This window comes from Spea bombifrons, chromosome 2, assembly GCF_027358695.1.
Source record: "Spea bombifrons isolate aSpeBom1 chromosome 2, aSpeBom1.2.pri, whole genome shotgun sequence".
NCBI lineage: Eukaryota > Metazoa > Chordata > Amphibia > Anura > Pelobatidae > Spea > Spea bombifrons.
Genome location: NC_071088.1, coordinates 120,503,312 through 120,528,232, shown reverse-complemented (window position 1 = coordinate 120,528,232; position 24,921 = coordinate 120,503,312). Strand labels below are relative to the sequence as shown.

Here is a 24,921-nt window from a genome sequence, read left to right as displayed (position 1 = left end):
CAGAGCCCAAATCCAACAAGCAATCTTTAACTGTCCAAACGCACCTTCACATGTAGCAGGTCTATCTCCTAAACACAGCCCAGCATCTACACCTCTATGTGTCCGATATACATGAAAATGTCTAATTGTCTGAGTAAAGGTGGTTGCTACAGCTGAAGCTCATTACAGCCTAAAATTATGCATACACTCAGCACTAGTTATAGCGGACACTTAACAGAATTTTAAAAAGGTTGTACAAATACCTGTTTGAAATCGGAGTCTTTCCCGGACATCATCTGCAGAACGTAGATAACGGGGTCGCCCTTCATTGGCGGTAAGGACTCCCAAGTCACCTCACAGCTATGTTCATTAATTCGATCTATTCTTGGTGCTTGCAAAAGAACAAACACAAAGATTTTAAACACTCAGTAATAGTAATTAAATAACACCAGCTACTGCCTAAATGTGACCCAACCCTGAATTAATTATGTAAAAAAAATCCCCCAAAACAGTTAACACGAATCAAGCGGCGATATTTTAAGGAGGCAATTTAACTTGAGAAACCCATTTTTGCTCCATTTCCATTTCCAATATGAAAACGTACCTTTCAAGCCAGGAGGAAGAGATTTTGGCGTTGTGAAGACATATTCTGAAGATAAGGGTCCCTCACCAGCTTCATTACAGGCTTGAATACGAAATCTGTAGGATGTCGACTCATTGAGCCGCTGTACTTTGTATGTATGACATGGTCCTCTATACAAGGATACAAATCTAAAAGCAAAATAAAAAAATGATATATCGTAATTGATGTTTCTAACACGTTTAAGGCCTTTATTTGCGGTGGTTGTTAATATATACTACACTAGAGATTTCTGAAAGTTGACATGTTTGTTTTTGGGTAAATATCTTTTGTAAACATTGAAGACATAGGGAGAGAAGGTACGTTTACAGGGTGTCATCTAACGACATATGACAGAGTGCCGCTTACTTTCCATTCTTGTCCTCCATGTGAAGGTGATACTGAATGGAATCCGCGGGTAATGCTCGGGAAGCTCCATCTCCCCACTTTAGCTTAAGGTTTTGGTGACTGTACACGGCACATTCCAGTCTGGGGGGATCCGGGGGAAGGGGCTTCGTTTTCAGTTTCACAGAGTGGCTAAAAGGCCCACATCCCAGACTGTTCAGGGCTTGGACACGTATTCTGAAAAGTAAAGGAGTAACAAAGGTTAAACATCCCAGAAACACAACGGCAGGTCAAACAATTAGTGGATAATCCTACAAAATAAATACATAACATCAAACAACTAAGAATAATAAATACAGCGGAACCAGCAGATCACTATCACCGTGTCACTAAGTCAGGAGGAGATCAGATAAGGTTTACTATTAGAAACGTATGGATCTGGCTGGAGTTCGGTATAGATTACCTGTATGTCGTGTCTGGCTGCAGATGGTCTAGAATGTAGCTCAATACTTTTCCAACGGTGATGGTCTGCTTGTCTCCGTAGTCTATGCTATACCCGATGATCTCAGAGCCGTGATCACAAGGCTTTTCCCACTGTATGGCAAGGCAGGTGGAAGGACAGTAATGTGCAAAGTCTATCTCCTCTTCCTTCATTTCCCAAAGGCTCGTCACAACAGCGGGTACCGAAGCAGGAGTTAAACAGGCAACCACCTCACTGAAATGGCCTGACCCGGCAATGTTTACAGCCTGGAAACAGAATAAAAACACAAAGAAAATTACTTATGTACATATTTATATTTGGATGATTTTCTTCATGTAGAAAACAGACACTCCACTCATTGTGCAGGTTAAATTATCTGATGTACCAAAAAAAATCTGTACTATTTCTGGATGAACGGAAGGTAATTACATACATGCCGCTGTTAAGAAGAAAATCTAATCTAAAATTCCCAAAAACATAGATCCAAAAATGTATGAAAGATCACACAAGTGTTTGTTATGACACATATTTTAACAAAGTAAGCCTTTTCCTCTCCTTTGTCTATCAGGCATATCTATACACGCCGAAACGGCACTTCTGTAATGTTTTCACGGTGAGCCAATAAATGTTTGACGTATAGAGGATATAGTTTGTATGTAATTCATAGCTTGCCTGAACCCTGCAATAATAGACTATTGCTGGAGAGAGGCCTTTCATTTCGTAGGAGAATCCGGGCCCACAGTAACAAGTCGTCATGCATCCTTCCATGCCACCCCACTCCACGCGGTACTCCGTGATGTCAGCACCATGGTTATTGGGAGCCTGCAGAATAAATGAATTACATTGAACATCTACATAGGTGGCAGACGCAGTTCAACATCTTATTCCTGAGAAATGTTCTACGACTATAATACATCATATCTAACACAGCTAGAGAAGTGCCAACGATCATCTTTTATCTGCCCGCTAGGTATCTGCTGTGCTTCATGGAAACTGTCAATATCACAAGAATTCTCCAAGCCCTGGCACTTGACCCCAAACATTTGTTCTGTCTAACGTGGCCCTGCCATGCATACTGTAAAAGCTTCAACAAACTGCCTGTATCAATATCACAGCGAAAGCTCCATCTGCGACACCCCGTGACAGACACTGCTAGTTTCAGGGGAGCAAATAGTATCCAGTATGCCTTCTATTAATGGAACGTATAGATGTCACAAACACATATATGGTTAATTATCTCTCAGTGAAGTGCATTGAATATGTGAGAATATATAGCAATATACTACGAAAGTCACAAAAAAGACAAAAAGTTAAAAGACTTAAGTGTTCAGTCGCCCTTAAATAGTAATACTGATGTAACCTAACATTCTTATGGCGGTTACCTTTAGCAAATACACTCGCAGACACGAGGACAGTAACAGATGTGGCATTAAATATGTGGCTCACAGAACTTTACCTCCCAGTGTATAAGGGCACATGTGGCCGACTTGCACGTTATCTGTGGCGGCTTGCACTGGTCTGGGGGTCCCGGAGCTGTGGTAACATCACACTTTTCAGAAAATGGTCCAAACTAAAAATAAAGTATAACATAAATGTGCAAATATAAAAGGAGGCCCGGAAACAAACAGGATCATCATCATATTAAACGGTTTGGCTCCCGTACATATCACCACTTTGAGCAGGAGTTCAGTTACTGGAGCATGTACTTCATTGGGTTCTTCTGAGGTTACACAGGAACCTACCTGGCCTCAGCAATGAACCACAGTTCTGGATTTCTAGATAGCAAGATACCCCTTTTCAGGGCACTGTCATTTGGCTCTGAACTTCACCCTTGGAAACATCCAATTATGTTACTGGTGTTGGGTTTTTATTATATGCATAATGCTTTCATTCATTTGGAACAATCTATATACGAGCGCCAAATATAATTAGAGTCATTTCATGACAAAACTAAAACTAAAGTAACTATGTCCATTACATTAAAAAGGAACTTGATAAAAGTTATACTGGAGTGGAATAATGTGGTTCACTTTATTAGAAATCGAAATACATGAAGTAAAATAAATATTAACTAGGACATCTCCTTAGGGGTAGAACAAAAAAATAAATACCCCAGCTTTGTTAGCAGCACGCAGTCGAAAACTGTAGACCTTCCCTGGAAGGAGACTGCTCACTGTGCACTCCACCTCAGAACCCTGGTACACCTCTCTGTGGTCACCGACGTTGGGAGAAGACATCTCAAGGCTGTAATGGGTAACTGGAGAACCTCCATCCATTAGAGGAGGCACTTTGGGGAGAAATGACAATGTAATCAGTTAGCACTTTCTAAAATGAAAAACCATAACACCACAAGTTTCTTCAATTAAAAAAAAAAACAAAAAACACTTTTTCAATGGAAATTCTAATAGGAAAAAGCCCACTTGGGGGGCGCAGCCTGTCTGGTTACATGGTCAAAATGGTCATAGAAATGTTAGTACATACAGTATTTTTTATAATAATCTATAACTGTATTCTGGCTGTATTCTGCACCTCTCTGCTGAGCTTTGTTTAAAAGCCATCTAACATAGATATAAGCTCTACGGGATCCCTGTATAAAGTGGATTTAGAGGCAAAAAGGGGTGTTCGTTGCTAAACTGATTTGCATATATCTACCCAGAATCCCCTGCATTGAAGGAATTCTTCTGTGGGACGTTACAAGCGTGTAAATAAATAAATAAATATATATATTCTGTAATAAAAAGTTATTAGTTTACAAAAAATGCCAGGGACTAAGTTCTAAGGACTGATTACATTTGTGTAAAAAAGAAAGAAGACAGATAATTACCCCATCGCAGTTGCACGTCTCTTGCTTTGGGCTTGCCTTGGACTCTTGGTGGCTGACAGGGACCGGGAAAGACAGCTGGAGTCTGCACCACTAAGGTGTCCGATACCTGGGAGCGAGAGATAATCTCACTGGACTGAGCAGAACCACCATTCTATTAAAACATGATGATATCTACACGCCGACATCTTGGGGTGCCTTTCCCTTCCTTGGGGGGGGGAACGTTCCTAGTTCCGGGGTTTGAAAAGTGGTCGTACGAGTACAGCAAGCACTGGAAGGGCCCAATCAACCGGTTGCTATAGTGATAAGTATACATTTGTACACCCCTACACCATAATGGCTTTTATACATATACACTAATGGGAGATATCAATGAACTGCTTGCTTATATATATATATATATATATATATATATATATATATATATATATATATATATATATATATATAAACAAACATTTATTTAAAAAAGAAAATCAATATAGATGTCGGTACCCTTCTAGAAGAAGAAGCCATGTGCCGTGAGACACAAAATGCTTTACAGACAGCATGGTCTTATAGGGCATCACAGTCTAAATGAGCAGAGTCTTGTATTTTGTGAGCGCTTGAATGTTCACGTCTTGACCACAGACCAGAACAATTACAACAGAATGCCTTGCGGTTTGCCCCATAACCAGGGCCCTGGCAAAACACGCTACCAAATTCCCCATTTACAATAAGCCTAGGGAGGTTACCGGACTCTGTCCGCCATCGCTGCTGCAATAAACACGCAGTCGGTAAGTGCAGCCCGGGCTCAACTGATCACACAGGTATTCTCGAGCGGCCCCGCTGTATACAACGTCCCATCTGAATCCTGAAAGATTAATCATTAATACAGTATCAGACAAGGTACTTATTTCTGAGCATTTATTTGTGCCCAACATGTTGGTTTCCTAGCTGCTATTAATTAGCGCGTCTGTGATTTGTTTAAAACATAACAAAACATCGAACTCTCTTACAGCTTCCTGGAGCCGATCTAATTAACTCCTAATCACAATCTCCGAGGCCAATGTTCATGAACTCAATTAATTAAAAATTCGCACGTACTGTAAACATTGGTTATCAGCGACCATTTGTTTAGAATAAAACCGTTAACAAGGTGGCTACCTGGATAATTGATGTTCATACAGAGCATTTCTAGTAAGCTTTCTGTACAGTACAGCAAAATGAACCAATATTAAATCTAATTTGACGCTAATCTCATTGTAATGCGACTGTCTACCTGATGAGATAAACGCACCAGAAGGATAAACCACTATTAAGCCACAAACACACTATAACTCACTATCTGATGAACACAAACAGTGGGTTTACACTATTAACTCCCTGAAAAACACAGCGATGGAATGGTCAGCATAGACAGGGGGGTTAGTTTAGTAGTTCATCCTGCAAATGACTAATCTGTAATGGGGTTATTTTTTTACCCATAACACGGGGCCAACCCAGCTCTCCCTCTAGCTGAAGCACACGGCCGGTAGCCATGCATAACGTCAGGCAGTGCAGATGTTCGACTCCTTCTTTAGCAAATAAAGTCCAGGGAGCTGATGTTTTTAACTCTCCTGCTAACTTCTCATTAACTCTCCGGCTTACTTCTAATTAGTGAATATTACATACTATACACATCGTTCAAAAGTTTGAGGTCACTTAGAAATTCTAAATTTTTTGGAAGGAAACCCACATTTTGTCAATTGAAATAACATAAAATTGATCATAAAAACAGTAATGACTACTGTAGCTGGAAACGGGCAATTTTTAATGGAATATCTTCATGGTGTACGGCTTCAAGTCAGCAGCAATTCTTCTAGGTACACTTCTGCAGGAGATCGATCCAAGCATCTTGGAGAACTAACCCCAGTTCTTCTGTGGATTGAGGCAGCCTCAGTTGCTTCTCTCTTCATGTAATCCCAGAGAGACTCTATGATGCTGAGATCAGGGCTCTGTTCAGTCCATACCATCACTTCCAGGACTCCTTGTTTTTTTTTGGACACAATTCTCCCATGAAGACCACTTTTGGCGAAACGTCTCTGGAGCAGAGTCCCGCTGAGTTCTGCCAATGCTGAGCAGATAACACTGCTGGAAATCTTGTGAAGGGAAGCAAGTGCGATGTGTTCTGTGGCACTAAGTTTCCTTGGCCGACCGCTGTGTCTACAGTCCTCAACATCGCCCGTTTCTTTGTACTTCTTCAAAGGACCTTGGACAGAACATCTGAAAACTCCTGTCTGCCTCGAAATTTCTGTCTGTGAGAGACGGTGCTGATGCAGTATAAATACCTCGTGTCTTGTTGCTGTGCTCAGTCTTGCCATGGTGTATGATTATTGACTTTAAATAGTCTTCAGCAACCTCACTTTGTTATTGAGTTTGACTATTTCTCATTTTTATTCCCTCTACACAGTAGTTTCGGTTTCAGTTAATGTTTGTGTTTTAACCCATTAGATTATCATTAGCCCCGTTTGGTAGATTTGTTTAAACATATACCTATATGCCTCCAAAATCCCTACCTAGAAGAATTAATGCTGTTTTGAGGGGTGGCAATAACCAAATATTGATCAGATTTTTCTTCTGTTCTCTGACTTTGCATTTTCTTAAATTATAAAAATAAACCATTAACCTGTCTGTATGACAGCATTATGACTTTATAACATTTTTTTACACCTGCCTAAAACTTTTGCACAGTACTGTGGAACATTTCACCCATGTAATCCATCCATTATATTAACTATACAAAACATCAACGCACAACCCTCGCTGCTTGCCCTTATCATAGGCCCAGTAAAGCCTTGTGACTACAAAAAAGTTTTCTACATGCTTATCTGTACATATGTCACGGTAGACTGAAATCGCTGATACAGGCTAATACAATGAAATTTAAGGAGAATTTACCATTGCTGTCCTCAGACATTTCCACAAAATATTTAGTGACTGTTGCTCCGCCATTATCCTTTGGTGGATCTACACAAAGAGAACGAACATTTTAGGAATAATAAAATTATTGTATTAGACCAATCCAGTTTTATAATAAATGTTGATCAAATATCTAAACAACGTGAACAATAGATGCCTTATGTTGAGCAGACTGATCTGCAAAATGATGACCAGTGTGTTCAGTGCCAACCCTGGATCCAGAAACCAAGAGATCTAGATCCCCAGTTATGCAGACATAGTAAAACATCATCAAAGCATGCCGTAGCGTTCCATCCAAGTAGAACATTAAACTTACCCCAAACTATTCGGAAATTTTGTGCATGGATTTTTCCTTTGACTGAAGGCCTTTGCGGTGCACCCGGTTTGTCTGGACACGTGACAAACTCCACAACCTCACTTGGACTGCTTTTACCTTCCGAGTTATAAGCAATAACCTAAGTAGACACATTTGCAACAAGGTTACTCAGAAAATCCAATCAACAACATAGGGGGTTCTTTGGATTAAACATGGAGGCATGAACAAACCCAATCTATATACTGGGTAAACATGTTTCTAAGGGAGGTCCCATGGGGAAACAGTTTCTCCTCTCTATACAGTATTGTAGGTTTCCAATGACAAAAACCTGGTTTTAATTCATTTTACCAGCAGGCCTAGTGGCTACCAGTCATATGATATTTAGGGTGACGTTCATGCTCAAACACCACAGCGAGTTGTTTCTTTATGGTAATGCTGATGAAATCCATTGGCTTTTATTTAACTGGGAGGGTGGTAGAAGAAGAGGGAGAGGCTACTATAGTGAGGGAATTTAAACATGGAATAGGCATATGGCTATGCTGGATCTAAGATTTCAATCATTTTTTACAGCATGCACCCGAGCACCTCTGATTGATGGGTTGCTCAGTTTTTGCTCAGTTAATCTTTGTATTTGTTATAGATGTAAGAGGTCAATTAGATCCAATGCATATAGATTGGAATTGATGGTAAGAAAATGTTTTCTTAACAGTGCAACCTGTTCTTGCCTCCCTAGTCATTTGTACAGGATGCATGTATACATTTTATATGCATATGTAAACTCCTAACCAGCAACATGTAGCACAGGCAAGTAGCAGCCACCAGGTGGCAAGCAAGTGGTGTTCCTAAGTTAAATATTTACTAAAAAAAAGGCAGCACTGCTTAGAAACATACAAAGTGACGGCAGATAAGAGCCATTAGGCCCATCCAGTCTGCCCAACCTCTGAGTACTTTCCTTTAGTACCTGCCCTTATGTCTTTACTGTATCAACATCTACCACTTCGGCTGGAACGCTATTCCATGCGTCCACTAGCATTTCTGTAAAGTATTATTAAATAAACTCTTCCTTCATCATGTCGACTCCCTTTAAGTATTTAAACGTTTCTATCATATTCCCCGTCACGTCTTTCTTCCAGGCTATATAGGTTAAGATCCTTTAACCTGTCCTGGTAAGGTTTATCCTGTAATCCATGAACCATTTTACTTCCGAGAGCACCACCACACCAACGTGAAACTAAAGCTAGAATTCAGTTACTAAATTGACACACGAAATAAAGAAGCTGACGAAAGCTCCTACGCATAGAAAAGTAAAATCACTGCAGAATGAATGTAATCCGAGCAATCCAAGCAGTGATTAACATATCCCTGAAGAGATGCTTCATCTGTGCCTGATCTAATCAACGCAACTACAAAAGACAAAATCGTGGATCTTAAAACTTGTTTATGAATGTGCGTAATTCTACGATAATTGCCAAAGGCTTGTTTCCTTAAGCCTGTTTCTCCTATTGTGTGAGAAAGCATGAGACTCGTAGCATCTGATGCCTTCTGTCAATTAGTTTCCTGCAAAAAAATGCATCCGAACTGAAGAAGGAAGTAACGTCCGCAGCTCCTGCCTTTTCCAACATAACCAAGAGTATCCATTGTGCTTCATCACAGCATGAGATGACAGGCAGTATTCAGCATCAGTTTCAAGGTTAGAATACATTTTTTTTTGTTGCGTTTAGTATTTTATGGATACGCCACAGAACATGAACAAATTAAATCATATAAACATAGAAGGCGTGCCAAAAAATTTAGGTGGGAATACAATGAGCCATATTTACAAAAAGAGGAGTTTTGTCAGGGGTGGTAAATGTAGATCTGCAGGAACATTCTACTGGTTTCTATAACGACAGCTCGCCATTTTCCCCAGAACTGTTCTAAGCAAACGACCGCATATATCGCTTTCATTTCCCACTACGAAGCGCAAGACTCATGTCTTCCATGAAAACGTCATCAATCAGGTACTTGAAGAGTGGTAGAATGGACTGCATCCGTTTCACCTTTTTGTGTTCAGATCCTTCAGCATCATTATCCAGCTCTGCATAGTCCCGTGAAATTGGTAGGAATACCATACGTGAACCCTGAATCAAACCTTTAATTAATGTTTTGTTGGAATATCTATCATGCATCTAGGATCATCACTGATATTAGACGATGGGTATTCCAACAAAGAACAGGTTCTGGTAGAATCTTGCCCAAAAGCCTTTTATCTGATTTGTAGAGAGGAGATATATATGCCACAGCTTACCCGGAATTTATATTTCGTACACCGCCTCAGATTCTTCACGGTGTATGCAAGATCGTCGCCATTGTATTTTGGCTTGAATCCATATCCCTGCAAAAGGAGGACAAAAAAAATAGCCAAGAGGCAAATAAGCCGTCTGACACTAAGATCCAAAGAATAACAAAACTCTTTCTGACTGCGCCTTTCACAGCAATACATAAACCCGGTTTCTAATGCTGCTAAAAATTAACTTTAAACAATGTCCTGGTGAAGGTAAGTGTGGTTGTACCCGTAAGCATAATTAATATAGTAAATACAGCACGGCATTGTAGTTGGTTTAATGGACGTACCGAGGTTTCATCTTCCATTTCCAAAATGTAGGAAATTCCTTCATCAGATGGTGTACCTGAGGGTTTGGTCCACTGCACCGATAACCAAGTAATTCCGGCTTTAATGAGTGTTGGACTTGCTGGCACGGTAGGCGCGCTGCCCGATGTGTAAAACAGAACTTCTTCACTGAAACCACTGTTGACCAAATGGATATACGGGCAAGTTTAACGATGGCTGCCCAGCACTGATCTTCAAGGAGATGAACAAGGCATCTCTGACATTCACCAAACACAAACTTAAGATTTATTTAAAAAAACAAAAAACATAGCGATGCAATTTCTATTTTAAATGGCAATTGCAATGTAGAAGTTTGAAATCTCTAAAAGCTTAATGGCACGGACTGTTTACAAAAGAAGCACAAAGACCAGCCACAGGTTCATGACGCGATCACGCTTTCTGGAACTTGTGTTCACATCTAAGCCCAGCCTCAGCTCATCCCCTCCATAAGGGCCTAACTCCACCTACAGCCTGGATCTGCGTTTTATATAGCGTTTTATATCATTTTTTTTATAGTGTTTAGTAAACATAACATTTCTTACCTCATTCCCATGTCATTTTTTGCAGCAAGCCTGAAGGTATATCCCATCGCTGGAGACAGTTTTGTGACCCTAAACTGTTTCTGAAGTCCGTAGTAACATTGGCAAAACTCGTTAGTCCCTTTGCCCTGTCCAAAATAAATGTATTTGAATCAAGGTGCTGCTCTCTCTTTTCAGAGTTTTACAATTCTTTTGTATGGGCAGAAAGCTCTCGTAAACAACTCGCTTTTGCGCGGTCATTTTAGGGGCCAACAGGGGAGTTTTCACTCCATGATATAGATATGTATTATGAAGGGGCATCCTTACAGAGCTTCCCTTGCAAAGATTGTTGAGTCGGCCTTGGGTAATGTATAGCTAATATAAGTTTTTTTTTTTTTTTTACCTATACATTATGCAGGACCAGATTATCCTTTCTTTTAGGAGACATTCTTTGGTTGGCCCTTCAGAAGGTATAGCAATATCAGCTAGTTTAGTAATTAATGCTTAAAATGCTGTTGTTTTTATCTTACAAGGTGACCGGACAGCCCTTCATAATAACATCGGCTATTAAATGGGCAACGCTAGGTGACAATTTTCTGACTTACCTCGTCCCACTCGAGCAGGTAGCTGTGTATCTTTGAGCCATTGTCACATGATGCCTGGAGAAACAAAGGAACGAGTCTATTAGACACAAAAGAACACAAGTGTTACATTTTTTAAAAAAATGGTTAGAAAGCCCAGAATTTGGGTTTGTAATTATTTTACTCATGCTGCGTTCTGTACATTAACATATGTGATTCTAGGGAAGGAATTGTCCAGTCGCTATAACGTACACTAATTAAAAGGGGCTGGTCTGGGAAAGGTTAAAAAATGTAGCATTGTGCCAAATGCGCAATATTGTGTGTGTGTGTGTGTTATCCATATGCCTTTGGCATAATTGTGTTATAAAGCTGATCTATCGCTTCTCCCAGATCATACATGTAACAGTTCAGTATGATGATCAGACCTGCGTAATGGCATTTACCTATGACACTAAGCTGTGTGCGTATCTGGAAGCCCACCTTACGGCATGGGAACAGCCAAGTTCAGAAGGCAGCCTATGTAAGGATGGGTGAGGAGAAACGAGATCGCTTCATGATAGGAAATTCAAATGAGATAACGTTGCCTCAGAAACCCCGAGGTAAACTTCCAAACTAAAACAATTAAACTGATGGACAAATAAAGCTATAAGCTAGGTCTGAAGTTCATTGCGTGGCTTAAGCTGCTGGCTTTGGAGAATCCCTGCATTCGCAGGTAAGCGGGCAGGTTAAGGGTAATTCCTATCCACCTAGAAAAAATGATTAGTAAGAAATCTAATCTGCGAGGGCCAACGATCCTCTTTAGTTCTGCAACAGACACAACACGTATAGACAGTCTCGGTGTAGCTCAAACGGACTACACCAAGGCATTGCTGCGTTTATCTGCCATACGGCTCTCCTTCAGGGGAATATCGTCTGTTCATGCAACTTCATATAGTAGCGGTAACTGAAATCATATTAAATTACCTTAAATGCTTCCTTTCTATGTATCTACTTTTTAATATATTTTTGCTGGCACATATATCCAAAATAAAAAAAAAAGATATTATATTATAGAAACGCAAAAAAAAAAAAAATAATAATATTAAAAAGGCTGCCACGTTGCTCTTGGCCAGGATACTATAACACTATATTGCGACGCTTCATACTACAGCGATAAGATCGTGTTTTGTTTTTGGACCAGAAATCCGCACTTCCACTTAATTAATTAATGACAAAACCCAATCTGACAGATTGTTTGGACATTCTGCTCTAAACTACGTTGTCAAAAGACACACACACCATAATCTGGGCCCGTGTGTTACTCTTACTACATGTACGTCATATGTAATGGGAACAGAAGCCAGGGCATACTAAGCAAATAGTAACTAATGCACAGGCTCACCCCGTAGGTGTGATAAGGGACAATAAGCTTGCAATGTTTTGATTTTGTTTACTTGCCCTGTTACTCAAATTAGTTTTTAAACATTTGCGTATTTTTTATTATTTTTTCTTGTGATACTACTGAAAAAAAAACAAGCATCACATTATCTGAATATTCATATCAGCTACTGAAATGCAGACATAAAGCTCGTCTCCTTCATTGCAGAACTCCTGCTATATCAGCAAAACCAAAAAGGCAACCACACTTGTAACCTCATTCACAGCACACATGTGAATCTTGTGTTTTAGAATCAGGCTCCCACATATCAAATCTGGTATCTGTTCTGCGGTTTGAATGCATGCAATAAAATTTAGGTTCTCAAAGCAAGTTATTAACCCAGGGATTTCATGTTCTCAAGTATCCTTAGAACCTGCTATTCATAACTGACCATTTTTATAGACTTGATGGATGATGGCCAAGCTCCAGAGGTGAAGCTTTAGGACCTAAACCTGGTGATGAAGAACAACTGAATAGACCTCATAGTTGGCAAACAACTTCTTTTGAGGAACAGGTGCAAAAGCATGGAAGTACTGTCTGTTAATACCTCCAATTAATAAGCAGCAAAAGCAGTATGGTTGAGAGCCTTCGAGGCTCTCAACCATACTGTCTAATATTAGTAGACGTGGTGGGAAGTGTCATCATTACAGCTTTTAGTTGAATTAGGTTAGTTTATTATACTGTGTATAATAGTTTTGGATAATACACAGGATTTTAAAGTTTACTTTAGGAAAGCTGGGATCAACAGCAGAATCTGACACAGCCTGCACTTCTAAACAATGTCTAGCCCTGAACTTCTCTGCCTTCTTCTCACTCAATCCTTATAAATGCTGCCGGAACCAATCAAGAACAATCAGGGGTTAAAGAGAGAATGGGGAGGAATTGAAAGTCTGAGAATAGAAAGTTAAGATGCATTCCATATGAAATACATAGAAAGTAATTTCTAGAAACTACATATTGTTTAACTAAATTGATAAATGCCATTGGTTAGGACACGGGAGACTTGGGAAAGTGACTGATCCTCTTCAAGTGCCGTAGGTGTCATGTCAGACAGTATTCACGGACCTAGTTTAATGCAATGTAAGCATCCAAGCACAGGATGGGCATATTATTATCCTGAATAGAAACGCATGGACCGATTAGGGTGTGAGTCTTTACGGCAGACATAATGGGCAGACTAGACGGGCTGAAGAGTTCTTATCTTCTATGTTTCTGCAGCAGAGAAGGGTCTCCATGCAAGAAAACAAACCATTTGCCATGTTTAACTGTTTCAGTAACAGCGTAATATAGCCAGCATTTCAAGAATTATATGTACAGGATTAAGTAACAAATGCCTCAATATTTTCTGCTGTCTAGACTGCTCAGGAACAAAATCGGATAAAATTTACCTTCCACTGAACGGTAAGAGAATTTTTGGTCCGATTTGTTATTCTGGGAGCATTTGGCGTTTCTGGTTCAGAGCTCATTGTGGTGAAGCTAACCGCTTCTGAAGGGTTTCCCTGAACTCCGTTCATTTCTGCTTTTACTCTGCAAAGTAACAGAAACATTGTGAAAAACATCAACACAATTATTTACCCCCTCTTACGGACCAAGGATTTTTACACTGCAGGACAGCAGTAACGTCCCTCTTACTCAATTAATGTACCCACACTACAGATTATATATAATATCTTTCTTTGGAACATATTCATATTTTATCATACTCAAAAATGTAAGATGTTATTTTGAATGAATAAAAAAGGCAAATGAAATGGCACTTTTGTTTACTAGTTTTACATGTACAGAAACTGCTGCTATAGCGAACAGGGGAAGAATACCGGTACCTAAAATATATTAAATTGCCCTGATTTAGAAACTACCCTATATGCTCAGTATTTTCAGATATGTGGTCCTTCATACAGCAAATATTACAAGTCGCCCATCACTTTTCTCAAACCTTTTTTCCCCTGCAAATTTAGCATGGTGGGACTTTAATAGTGCTCAGAGATACCAAAACCACCATAACTATAACTATACGTCGCTGAAAAGAAGGGAACCCAGGACATGTTAATAGGGCTATTTTGACACGTTTCAGGCAGCCATTTTATCTCTCATCTCTTTCAAACTTTGTGTTTTTTACACAAACATTGGCTGTTGTTTTTCATTTGTTGCCCAGAAAATAAGTGACTGCAGAAAACACCAAAAAACACTGTTTTATATACAGCAGTATTCCCCAAGTCAGTTTAGCTGCCCCCAATTCAAATTACCCAATATTATTTTTCCCTAAAAAGTAGCCAACAAAGCTTATTTCTTGTTCATTTTTAGTTTTTAATGTATTTATTTAGGTAACTGGGGAACACTGTAAGGGATTTGAAAGGGATTGCTTCTTTTACATTTTTAAAAAAAATTACATTTATTTTACTTTTTTTTTTTAGAGATCTACTTTGGGGGTTTTTATGACACCAGGATCTCTATTAGCACAGAGGAAGCCCTGTGATGTCACTGATGACATCACCCGCTAGGGTTACCCTGCACAGGTTCCTCTATATGGGCGAGATAGCTTAGTTAGTAAATACCCTGACTGCAGAGTGGAGTATGGGAGGAGGCAGAGTGGAGTATGGGAGGGGAGAGGAGGCAGAGTGGAGTATGGGAGGGGAGAGGAGGCAGAGTGGAGTATGGGAGGGGAGAGGAGGCAGAGTGGAGTATGGGGGGTATAATGAATTTCAGGGTAGCAGAGTGGTGTATGGGGGTGTAATGAATTTCAGGGAGGCAGAATGGCATATCTGGGGGAGTTAGAGTGGTGTATAGGGGGAGGTAGAGTGGTGTATGGGGGGTATAATGAATTTCAGGGAGGCAGAGTGGCATATCTGGGGGAGGCAGAGTGGTGAATCAGGGAGTATAATGAATTTCAGGGTGGTGCAGGGCATTTATGGGGAGCGGAGTGGCATATCAGGGTGCACAGTGGCATATAGGGAGGTATAAGGCATAAATGGGGGCGAGTGGCATATTGGAAGTTATAAGGCATATAGGGGATACTATGTTTGGGTTCTTGTAGCTTTTATTATTATGTCAGTAAAATAAGAAGGTGAATAGAGAGAGACCATTGCAATAAAGAGATGAACGTGTAAATTGTACGTTTATTACATTATTTTAAATTAAAAAAAATTGCATTTTTTATCCGATTAATTGATTAATAGAAAAAATAATCGACCAACTAATCGATTATTAAAATAATCGTTAGTTGCAGCCCTAATCTGAATGATGCTGACTTTGCATGACATAGATTTAGCTCGTGTCAAAGTGGACCAGACTGAACATCCAACCCCGCTTGGTCCGATAGCAGCAGCCCCTTCATCTAGCTCTGGTTTATACAGAAATTGCAGCGGGCTCACGGTTACAATCAGTCCATGTCACCTTGGACATTATAAACAAACCTAAAACCTATGGACTACATACCTGGCGTGATAATCTGTTGCAGGCCTCATGTCTTCCACAGTGACACTGGTCTTCTCTCCTCTGCAAAAAGCAACATATAATGCTAATTAGCTGCTAATATATATATATATAATATATCTATATCTATAGAGACAAAGTAAAATAAACAAGCCAAAAAGAGACATAATGCCTAGAGGAAACATATGCATACCCAGGAAGCTCCCAGGTTAGGCTACTCTGAGCTCTCCCTTATCTGGAGGAGAGGAGCTTTGCGAAGGGGAGAGCGAACGCGGACATTAAAGCTGGGTTGGCACAGTATGGTTAACCCCAGTCAGCCTTTAATGGGTGGAGAGTGGCTGGGGCCAAACTCTGCTTCCCTCCCCAGAGAAAAAAACCTGACTCGGAGAACAAGGGAAGGAAAAGTTTTACCCGGAGACTCCAGGTGATATCCAGACAGGTTCCAGGTACAAACCCAGATACATAGACACACACAAACTCACACTAACATACCCAGACACACACACAAAGTTTCTTATGTGTCTGTGTATGTCTGGGTTTGGGTATATTAAGAGTGTGTGTATCTCGGTATGTTAGTTTGTATGTATGTTTGTTGTGTTTGTGTATGTATCTGGGTATGTTAGTGCGCTGTGTGTTTGTCCAGTTGTGTGTGTTAACATGTCTGATTGTGTTGCTAAGTGGCTCCTAGTTTCATTGTTTTTTTTGATGCAAAATCTCAACAGATCTATATGTAACATGCTCCACTTCGATGGCATGATTTTGTGCTTTTTTTTTATATACAGACCTGTCACAACTTGTTTTATAAACCGTCACAAATGCAAAGCAACAAATTATATATATATTTGTAATGTAATAATATCAAAACAAAAAAGCCTATAAAAAACACATGGTACATTGTGCAGCAGCGCCATCTACTGTTGAACAGCTGTCACTGGCATATTTTATAGTGACGCAAAAAAAAAAAAGTAAAACATAAAAACAAAGGCACATTTCAGTTCTCCAGGCCAAATAAAACGTTGGGAAAAGTTCTAAAAGAAGAAGGAATAGAGGCATGCTTCTGAAGCATAAGCAGAGCTTGCCCAATCTATGTAACAGAAACATAATTTGACAGCCATTCGGTGCATCTGGTCTACCCATTTTTGCTGATGTGAGACTCAGCCCTAAATCAGTCTTTGGTCTCATCAGCTATCCTGAATCTATCCCATGCATGTTCAAATTTCCTTACTGCAATCGCTTCTACCACTTCCGATGGGACACTGTTCCATTTATCTACCACCGTTTCAATTAAATAGATATTACGGTATGTCTAAACTTGTAACCCTCTAGTTTTAAGACTATGTCATCTTGTTCTAACATATCTCTTACAGCCATTCACCAACTGTAAAAGCGTCAAGCTTAACACCACCGGTACCTGACCTATCTGCTATTTTCATTTATTTATAGATTGACACTTTTACGGTCTATAAGTCCTCTATATTCTTATATGGTTATTCTTGTGGAATGACAAAATTGTTGATAATAATGAATATATCTGTGACTATTCTGTTAATTTGATCTATTCTCCAGCCATAAAACATTCTTTAAAGCCGATTTTCTTGAATTGTGAATCTTTACCAAAACCCTATATATGTGTATTTATATGTATATTTTACGCAGATGCTCAGGCTTGGTTTAACCGCATAATTCATTTAGTGTGTCCCAGAATGCTCTTCACTTTGACAGATCCTAAACCAATAAGATCATTTTAAATGCATCACAGACAGTTAACAAATGGTTAATAATGTAAATGACTCCATTTTAAAACCTAGTTCTATGCTTTGTCGTTAAAGGGAGCCGCTATCAGTCCTCCCCATTTCCCAATATAATTGTTCTCCAGTACGAGTGTTTCTTGTGAAGCGCTAGACTTACGTGTAAGCAGTCTTGTATTTGCCATCCTTCCCGTTGTTTGCGATCAGTATTTCATATGTATAAATTTCAGGGGTGCTTGTCCCATCACTGCCCTCGCTGATCGCACTGGAAGGTGGCGTCCAAGTCAGTACCACAGTCCGTGCCTGAATATCCGAAACCTGCAGAGAAAGAGATCGGCATTCACGCCATTCTTTGGACTAACGTGTTGTCCCTGCTGGATGTGTGATATGTAGGTCAGTTTATATACACACACATACAAGACATACCGTTACACATAAGATGCCTAGAATAAATGAAAAGCTAAGTATCATAGAACATGTCATTGGTTTCCTCTTTAATCCAAACTCATTGCGCTCAAGAGCTTACAATCCAAGGGAGTAGTATGTGTAATTGAAACAAAAGTAGTGGTGAAAAGGAGTAGTAGCTCTCCTATTTCTGCTTATTATTCATATTCAAATATTTCGGATCAAACTAATATTTTAATATTAGACAAAGATAATATGAGTAAACGCAAACTGCAGTTTATGGAAAGCTATCCAAGCTTACTTGGCCCTATGTGAAAAAGTAATTAGTTACTAAATCTACCAAATTATTATTTGATAATTGGGTTACATTTCTCTAGACGCACCCAGGCCTGATTACTGCCAGTCCTGCAGAATCTGTTTCGCTAAGTAAAGTAGGCTAAAAGGTTTCAAAAAGCATCATGTGATGCCGCAATCTAAAATAATTCAAGAACAGATAGGAAACTAAGTCACTGACACCTATCAGTCTGGAAAGCAATTGTGAGAGCCATTATCTACAAATGGAGAAGACCAGAACAGTGGTGACCCTTCCCAGGAGTGGCCGGCCTACCGAAATTCCTCCATGAGCGCGTTGACAACTCATCCAGGAGGACACAAAATGACCCAGACTGATATGAATAGGACTGCGGGCATTACTTGCCTCTATTAAGGTCAGTGTTCACGATTCCACAATAAGAGAGAGACTGCAAAAATGCCAAAATCATTGATGACCCACAAGACTTTTGGGGTGATATTCTGTGGAGTCAAAAGTGGAACTTTTTGGAAGACATGGGACCTCTTACATTTGGCATAAAGCTAACACAGCATTCCACAATAAGATCATACCAACAATCAAACACAGTGGTGGTAGCGTGAAGGTCCGTGGCTGCTGTAGGACTGGGGCCATAATTGATGGAACCATGAACTCAACTCTCTACCAAGAAATCCTGACGGAGAATCTCCGGCCATCAGTTTGGCCCTAAGCTCAAGCGCACTTGGGTTATGCAGCAGGACAATGATCTGAAGCACACAAGCAAGGTTTTTGAGCGTCCGAGTCGAAGTCTTGACTTGAATCCGATGGAGATGGTGTGGCATGACCTTGAAAAGGCAGTTCATGCTCAAAAACCCTCCAATGTGGCTGAATTCAAATAGCGATATAAAAGACTCATTGCCAGTTAACTTAACCGTTTGATTGCAGTTGCTGCCACAAGGAAGGCACAACCAGTTATTATGTTCGTGGGGCAATTTCTTTTTCACATGGGTGTTATAGGTTTTGATTACCTCTCTACCTTCAATAAATGAAATGATAATTTAGAAGCTGCATTTTGTTTTTACTTGTGTTGTCTTACATTAAAATTAGTTGGATGATAACAAGTAAGCATATCTGAATAATGCCGCTCATTAAAGTTGAACTGTATTATGGACCACGGAGAATAAACCAAATACACCAGATTTGTATTTTTTGCTTTCTTTCTTCTAAATAAGACCTGCTTGAGAAACAAGTCAAAATAACGTACCGAGCAGTAACACAAGCTAAAGTTCTTAAGTTCTTCTAAATGAACTGATTTAGGCACCACTTGTGTAATTTACCACCGTGGGTCATCCCTGACGCTTTCCCCTAGCAGGAGAACTCAATCGTGCTAGCTAAGAGCCCCTCAATCCAAAGGGGAGCGGGGGTCAATGGAGCCCAGGGAGCGGGAAGACCAGAGAAACTGAGAAACACGTCAATAAATAATTAAAAACATGGTTTCACCTTTAAGGACAAATGTAGGGCCTCACAGAGAGGGTTATAAACCTCATTTTTCACTGAAAAGTTTAAAAGATCTACATTTAAGGGGCCTGCTTCAAGTTATTACACTGCGCTCCGTACTACACATTCTCCATGATTATCATTATTATATTCTTTTTAACCGCCTGCGTAGGAAATGCACAAAATAACCCAAACGAAAAAGGATCATGCAGCTCTGCTCTCCGCAAGGACACCGCACATGTTCAAAAGAAGCACGATGCCAGAACTATTGAGACTGGAAACACACATTATCCCAAAACGACCCATTTTCTTTCTTGAAAAAACAAGCAGTTAACTTGGCTTCGAAAACAACTTACCTCTGGCCTGGAGATGTTTGAAAGCCGAGCTTCAAGTGCTTTTGTTTCTTCATCCTTTTCTATACAAGAAACACGAAGAGGACTTCAGTAAAAGTACATACTTTTCTATATTTTGTACATATTATGACTATACATTATTAGGACTTTCATGTCTTCTACTTTGGTCCAGCGCTGGCATTAGTGAACGGTCACGTTCTTAATTTATGCCATATGCCGGTGGTAACTCATGCAGCGTTTTACTTATATATAGCAGACATTTTCCACCGCTAGACATTTGTGATGGGTTGATGCAGGTGTTTTGTTCACAAGGCGCTTCTGAATAACAATAAAAGAAACGACAAACGTCTCTGGACCATTATCTTTTTGGACTTTGCACTAAAGGCAAATAAAACATCCAGCAACATTTCTACGAATCATTATCTCCAGTTAAAAGATGTCACCGTGGCTTTGTCACTAACGTGTTTGGACCCTAAATTGAGCCTAAATTTTATTTGTTAAAAAAGTGAAATCTTTAGTTTGTTTTGTAAACAGAAAATGCTTTTTTTCCCTCAGAATATATGCTACAGTGAATTACATGGAAATATACTCGCAGGACAGTGAACACAATTTCCATTTCCAGAAAAACCATGCCACTTGCAGGAAGGTTAAAGACCACCTAAAGGCTAGGGATGGGAAGCCCTGCTCTAGCACATGCTTGTTGACCTGGGCTGGTGGGATGTCACCAATAGCCCAGCAGTTCCCCACGGCCTTCTTCTCTCTACCAGGTAATCTATCGAGAGGCAGCAAAGTTCACAGCTCCTCTGATGGAACAAATATGACCGCCATAACCCCCCCCTCCCCCCCCGGCAGTCTACATTAACAAATTTTGTAGTTGCTGATGCTGTAGAACCACCATACAGAAGGAGCAATGAATATGAAGATCTACTTGACCTACTGTCAAGCAAGATGACCACCAATGGCACCCAAACCTCAGGCCAGGTAGGGAAGCAGGTGGTTGGTGACAGCAGTGGTAAGGCCTCACTCACTTAGTTGAGCCTTCAGTTGTTACAATGCTGACTTGCTAAGACTTTGTCAGAAAACACTTAATCCTTCAGTGTTTCTGACAAACTAATTCGTATTCAAGACATACAGACTTATATTCGGCTTTCACCTTCTGAGACATAAACACACTTGGGTTGTTTGCGTAAAAAATTTAAACAGAAAATGTGACATTTAACTCAAATATTATGCAATTCAACACTCTAATTGTCTTGTCACCTCACACTCTTGGTATCGATGGAGAATAATTGGCCGAGTTTCTATGTACGAATACCTTTTGTTTCTTCTTCGACTGGAGAAGACGCCTTTCCTTTGTGCTTGTTCTTTGACTGCCCTGTGGATATACCGACTGTGTTCTGCCCTTTAATAAGTCCGTTAGATTCACTTATTGGAGACGTGCTTTTCTTGGGAGAAAACGGAGGGCTGTTTAGTTTGTCTTTTTGGACTCCATGTCGGTCTTTTAATTTTTTCTGCAGTCGTTCATGAATTTTGCTGGATCTTTCATCTCTAAGGTTAGATCTTCCATGCGGGGAAAGGCCATCTGAAGGGATATTTGAAAACTGTTAAAACACTTCTGAAGGGCGATTGTATTGCAAAGTGATTTATTCAGAGTGACCAATTAAAAAAAAATAAAAGTTAAAATGTTTATTTCATTTGTCCACATATCGAAATTATTTCTATGCACCTGAGATCTAGCTAAATACACTATGTGACCAAAAGTATGTGGACACCATGGATGCCAGGAGAGCACTACCTAGCGGAATGCAATGTGCTTACAGTAAAGTTTGGTGGAAGGATAATGGTCTGGGACTGGTTTTCAGTTTTTGGGCCCCTTTCTTCCAGTGAAGGGTAATGTTAATGCCAAAGCATAATAAGATATCTTAGACAATTGTATGATTCAAATTTATTGAAACAAAAGTAGTCTGTACCATTTCTTACCAAGCAGGACAAGCGGTAGGGCAGACAGAAGCCACAAAGCTCAAGGACATGCGGACATAAATGCAAACATTGTCTCATTTTTCTATTATACAGACAATTGTATGATTAAAACTTTTTGGTATCCGTTTGGGGAACGCGCTTTTCTATTCCAGCATGACTGCGCCCCAGCGCACAAAACAAAGTCCATAAAGACATGGATGGATGAGTTTAGGGTGGATGAACTTGAGTGGTCTGCACAGATCCCTGACCTCAAACCCATCGAACATTTTTTAGATGAATTGGAATGGATTGCGAGCCAGGCTCTCTCATCCATCAGTGCCTGACCCCACAAATGCTCTTTTGGCTGAACGGGCAGAAATCAAGGGCAACTCCATATTAATCGGAATGGGAAGTAAAGCTCATATAGGAGTGATGGTCTCGTGTCAACATACTTTTGGTCATATAGTGTATAACAGGCTCCATATTCCTGTTTGCTAAAGTTCAGCTTGCTTTCGCATCCACAGTGTTGGTTTCCCGGATCTCTCTGTTCACCATGTAAAGTACCAGCGTGACAGAACAATTCACAGAGTGCAAACCCCAGAACATATCACTTACTAATCCTAACGCGGACATTCAGGAGGCGTTTCTACTCCACACACATTAATTCACTGTGTGGACCGGATTGCCAGATCCTTATTGACTCATAAATGTGTCCGTAGTCCGAAGTTAAGCACATCTGTGCAGGATCATTTACATTCACACATGAGCGCACAGGCAGTGAGGTCGTATTTGCCACCATGGCAGGTGCACTTTAAACATGCGCCTGTACAATTATTGTGATCTTTCTATGGCAACATAAGGAAGTATCCTGCCATTATATACTATGAGAAGGTATAAGGCAGGCGCCCAAAAAGCTGGAAGTACTTTGATCAATCAGTTACTATTCCCTGAAGCTGAGACGGCAAACAGGTAGCTCATGAGTTGCTTCAGAACTCCCATGTTCCTAATCCAGTATGTGGTGTGGTGCATGCATTATTAGGATCATGGGAGTTGTTGTTTTACAACAGCTGATAAGCAACATATGCTAAAGCCTGAGCTAAATAATCCATTACAAATGATAGGTTCTCTTCAAGGAATGCACAGAAAAACCAAAAGGTCTTGAAGGAAATTCTAATAGCCTTCCATGGACACCATGGCAATGACACAGAAAATCTGACATGGGAAAACATGCAGTCGCACAGCTATACATCCCTTCCAGGCTTTCAACATTTTCTGTCTGTACCGACACCAATAAAAAAGAGTTATATCTTAAGCAACATGTACTCATGGCGCTACTTACCCATCTCTCCATATACCTGTGATGAGTGATACTGTGGGGTATACTGAGATGCAATATCTCCTGCTCCAGTTACTGGTGAGTAAATATGACGAGGCGGTGGAGGCATCATAGCTGGAACAGGAATGAAGCTGGGAAGCGGAGGAGGCGGCCGGTGTATGACCGTATGGCTGCTTGTGTGGAACTCTGGGGTATGAGGAACCACAATAACTCTACGTACACCATTGTCCTCAATTACCTGGGGGGCAAAATCAGAATAGGCAACATAAAGTGAACTGGCTTCAGTTTGAAAAGTGAAGTTATCACAACAAGTGCAACCAAACAACATTTTATACATAACCTCTGAAGAGTCCACTACATTCCAGTTTCTCAAAGTCCTAAAATCAAGTAAAGGAGGTAACTGTACTCGACAGCCATAAAGATAGACAGATTACGAAGTTCACCAAACTTTTCTGCCCATCAGCATAAGATATGAAACCAACAAAAGGCCACAAAAGGTACTAGGAGTAGTAGGTGCAGCAACAGATACTTTGTCCAGGGGTCAGTGATGCCGTACAAATGTTAAAAGAAGGCAAGATGGATAGTTTGTTAAATTTTCCACATTTAATATAATAAACTGGAAGGCACCGCGTTCTACACATTCCTTCTAAAGAATAGAGGTTGTGTTGTGTGTAAAAGCCACATTTCTGGTACAAAGCTTGAAGTGTGGTCTTATCACTTTACTTTGGGATTTCACATAGTCCTGGTGAAGCAGCAGTTACTCTATCTTCATACCCAAGGCAGGGGGCAATATTTTATACTCACCAACAGTCCCAGCTTTCATGGGGAACAGTTGTCAGCATGGGCTAGATAGCGAGATCCTCTGATCTCCCTTGACCAGAGGTATAAAATAAAAAAAAAAATTAAAAAATCAATGGATGATGTCTGTACTATCGCAGCCGAGGCCTCCACTGCTTTAAAAAAAAGGGGCTATTCGGGTAAGAAAGGCACCTTGGACTCTAGATGTGGACACATGAAAGACTGGGGAGTATGTTGTTTGGTCATGCCTAATCTCTGCCCAGATTCCATTCCTGCCCACTTCTGGCCCTTTAATGGCGAACCCCGCCAATGAACACAGCCATACTCTAAGGAGACGGGAACCTCAGGGCAGCCAACATTCTCACTATAGCAACCAAACACATGGACCTTCTAAATGGAGCCTTCCATAACTTGCTATGCTAAGAAGAAGGTTTCTG

At 40.2% G+C, this 24,921-nt stretch overlaps 1 protein-coding gene across 1 annotated transcript in view; it reads right to left on the bottom strand.

Moving 5' to 3' along the window:
• Positions 1–24,921, bottom strand: part of FNDC3A (fibronectin type III domain containing 3A) — a 76,671-nt gene that overhangs the window by 3,514 nt on the left and 48,236 nt on the right. The window contains exons 5-25 of the mRNA XM_053456290.1: positions 23,690–23,924; positions 21,707–21,973; positions 20,395–20,453; positions 18,008–18,165; positions 16,103–16,162; positions 14,056–14,194; positions 11,275–11,328; positions 10,694–10,818; positions 10,115–10,289; positions 9,789–9,875; positions 7,502–7,640; positions 7,165–7,233; positions 4,980–5,098; positions 4,249–4,354; positions 3,536–3,711; positions 2,881–2,994; positions 2,097–2,246; positions 1,407–1,690; positions 968–1,180; positions 584–750; positions 243–370 (exon numbers count right to left, since the gene is read on the bottom strand). Of these exons, the coding sequence (XP_053312265.1) occupies positions 243–370; positions 584–750; positions 968–1,180; positions 1,407–1,690; positions 2,097–2,246; positions 2,881–2,994; positions 3,536–3,711; positions 4,249–4,354; positions 4,980–5,098; positions 7,165–7,233; positions 7,502–7,640; positions 9,789–9,875; positions 10,115–10,289; positions 10,694–10,818; positions 11,275–11,328; positions 14,056–14,194; positions 16,103–16,162; positions 18,008–18,165; positions 20,395–20,453; positions 21,707–21,973; positions 23,690–23,924 (3,024 nt within the window). The remainder of the gene's footprint in view (positions 1–242; positions 371–583; positions 751–967; positions 1,181–1,406; positions 1,691–2,096; positions 2,247–2,880; positions 2,995–3,535; positions 3,712–4,248; positions 4,355–4,979; positions 5,099–7,164; positions 7,234–7,501; positions 7,641–9,788; positions 9,876–10,114; positions 10,290–10,693; positions 10,819–11,274; positions 11,329–14,055; positions 14,195–16,102; positions 16,163–18,007; positions 18,166–20,394; positions 20,454–21,706; positions 21,974–23,689; positions 23,925–24,921) is intronic.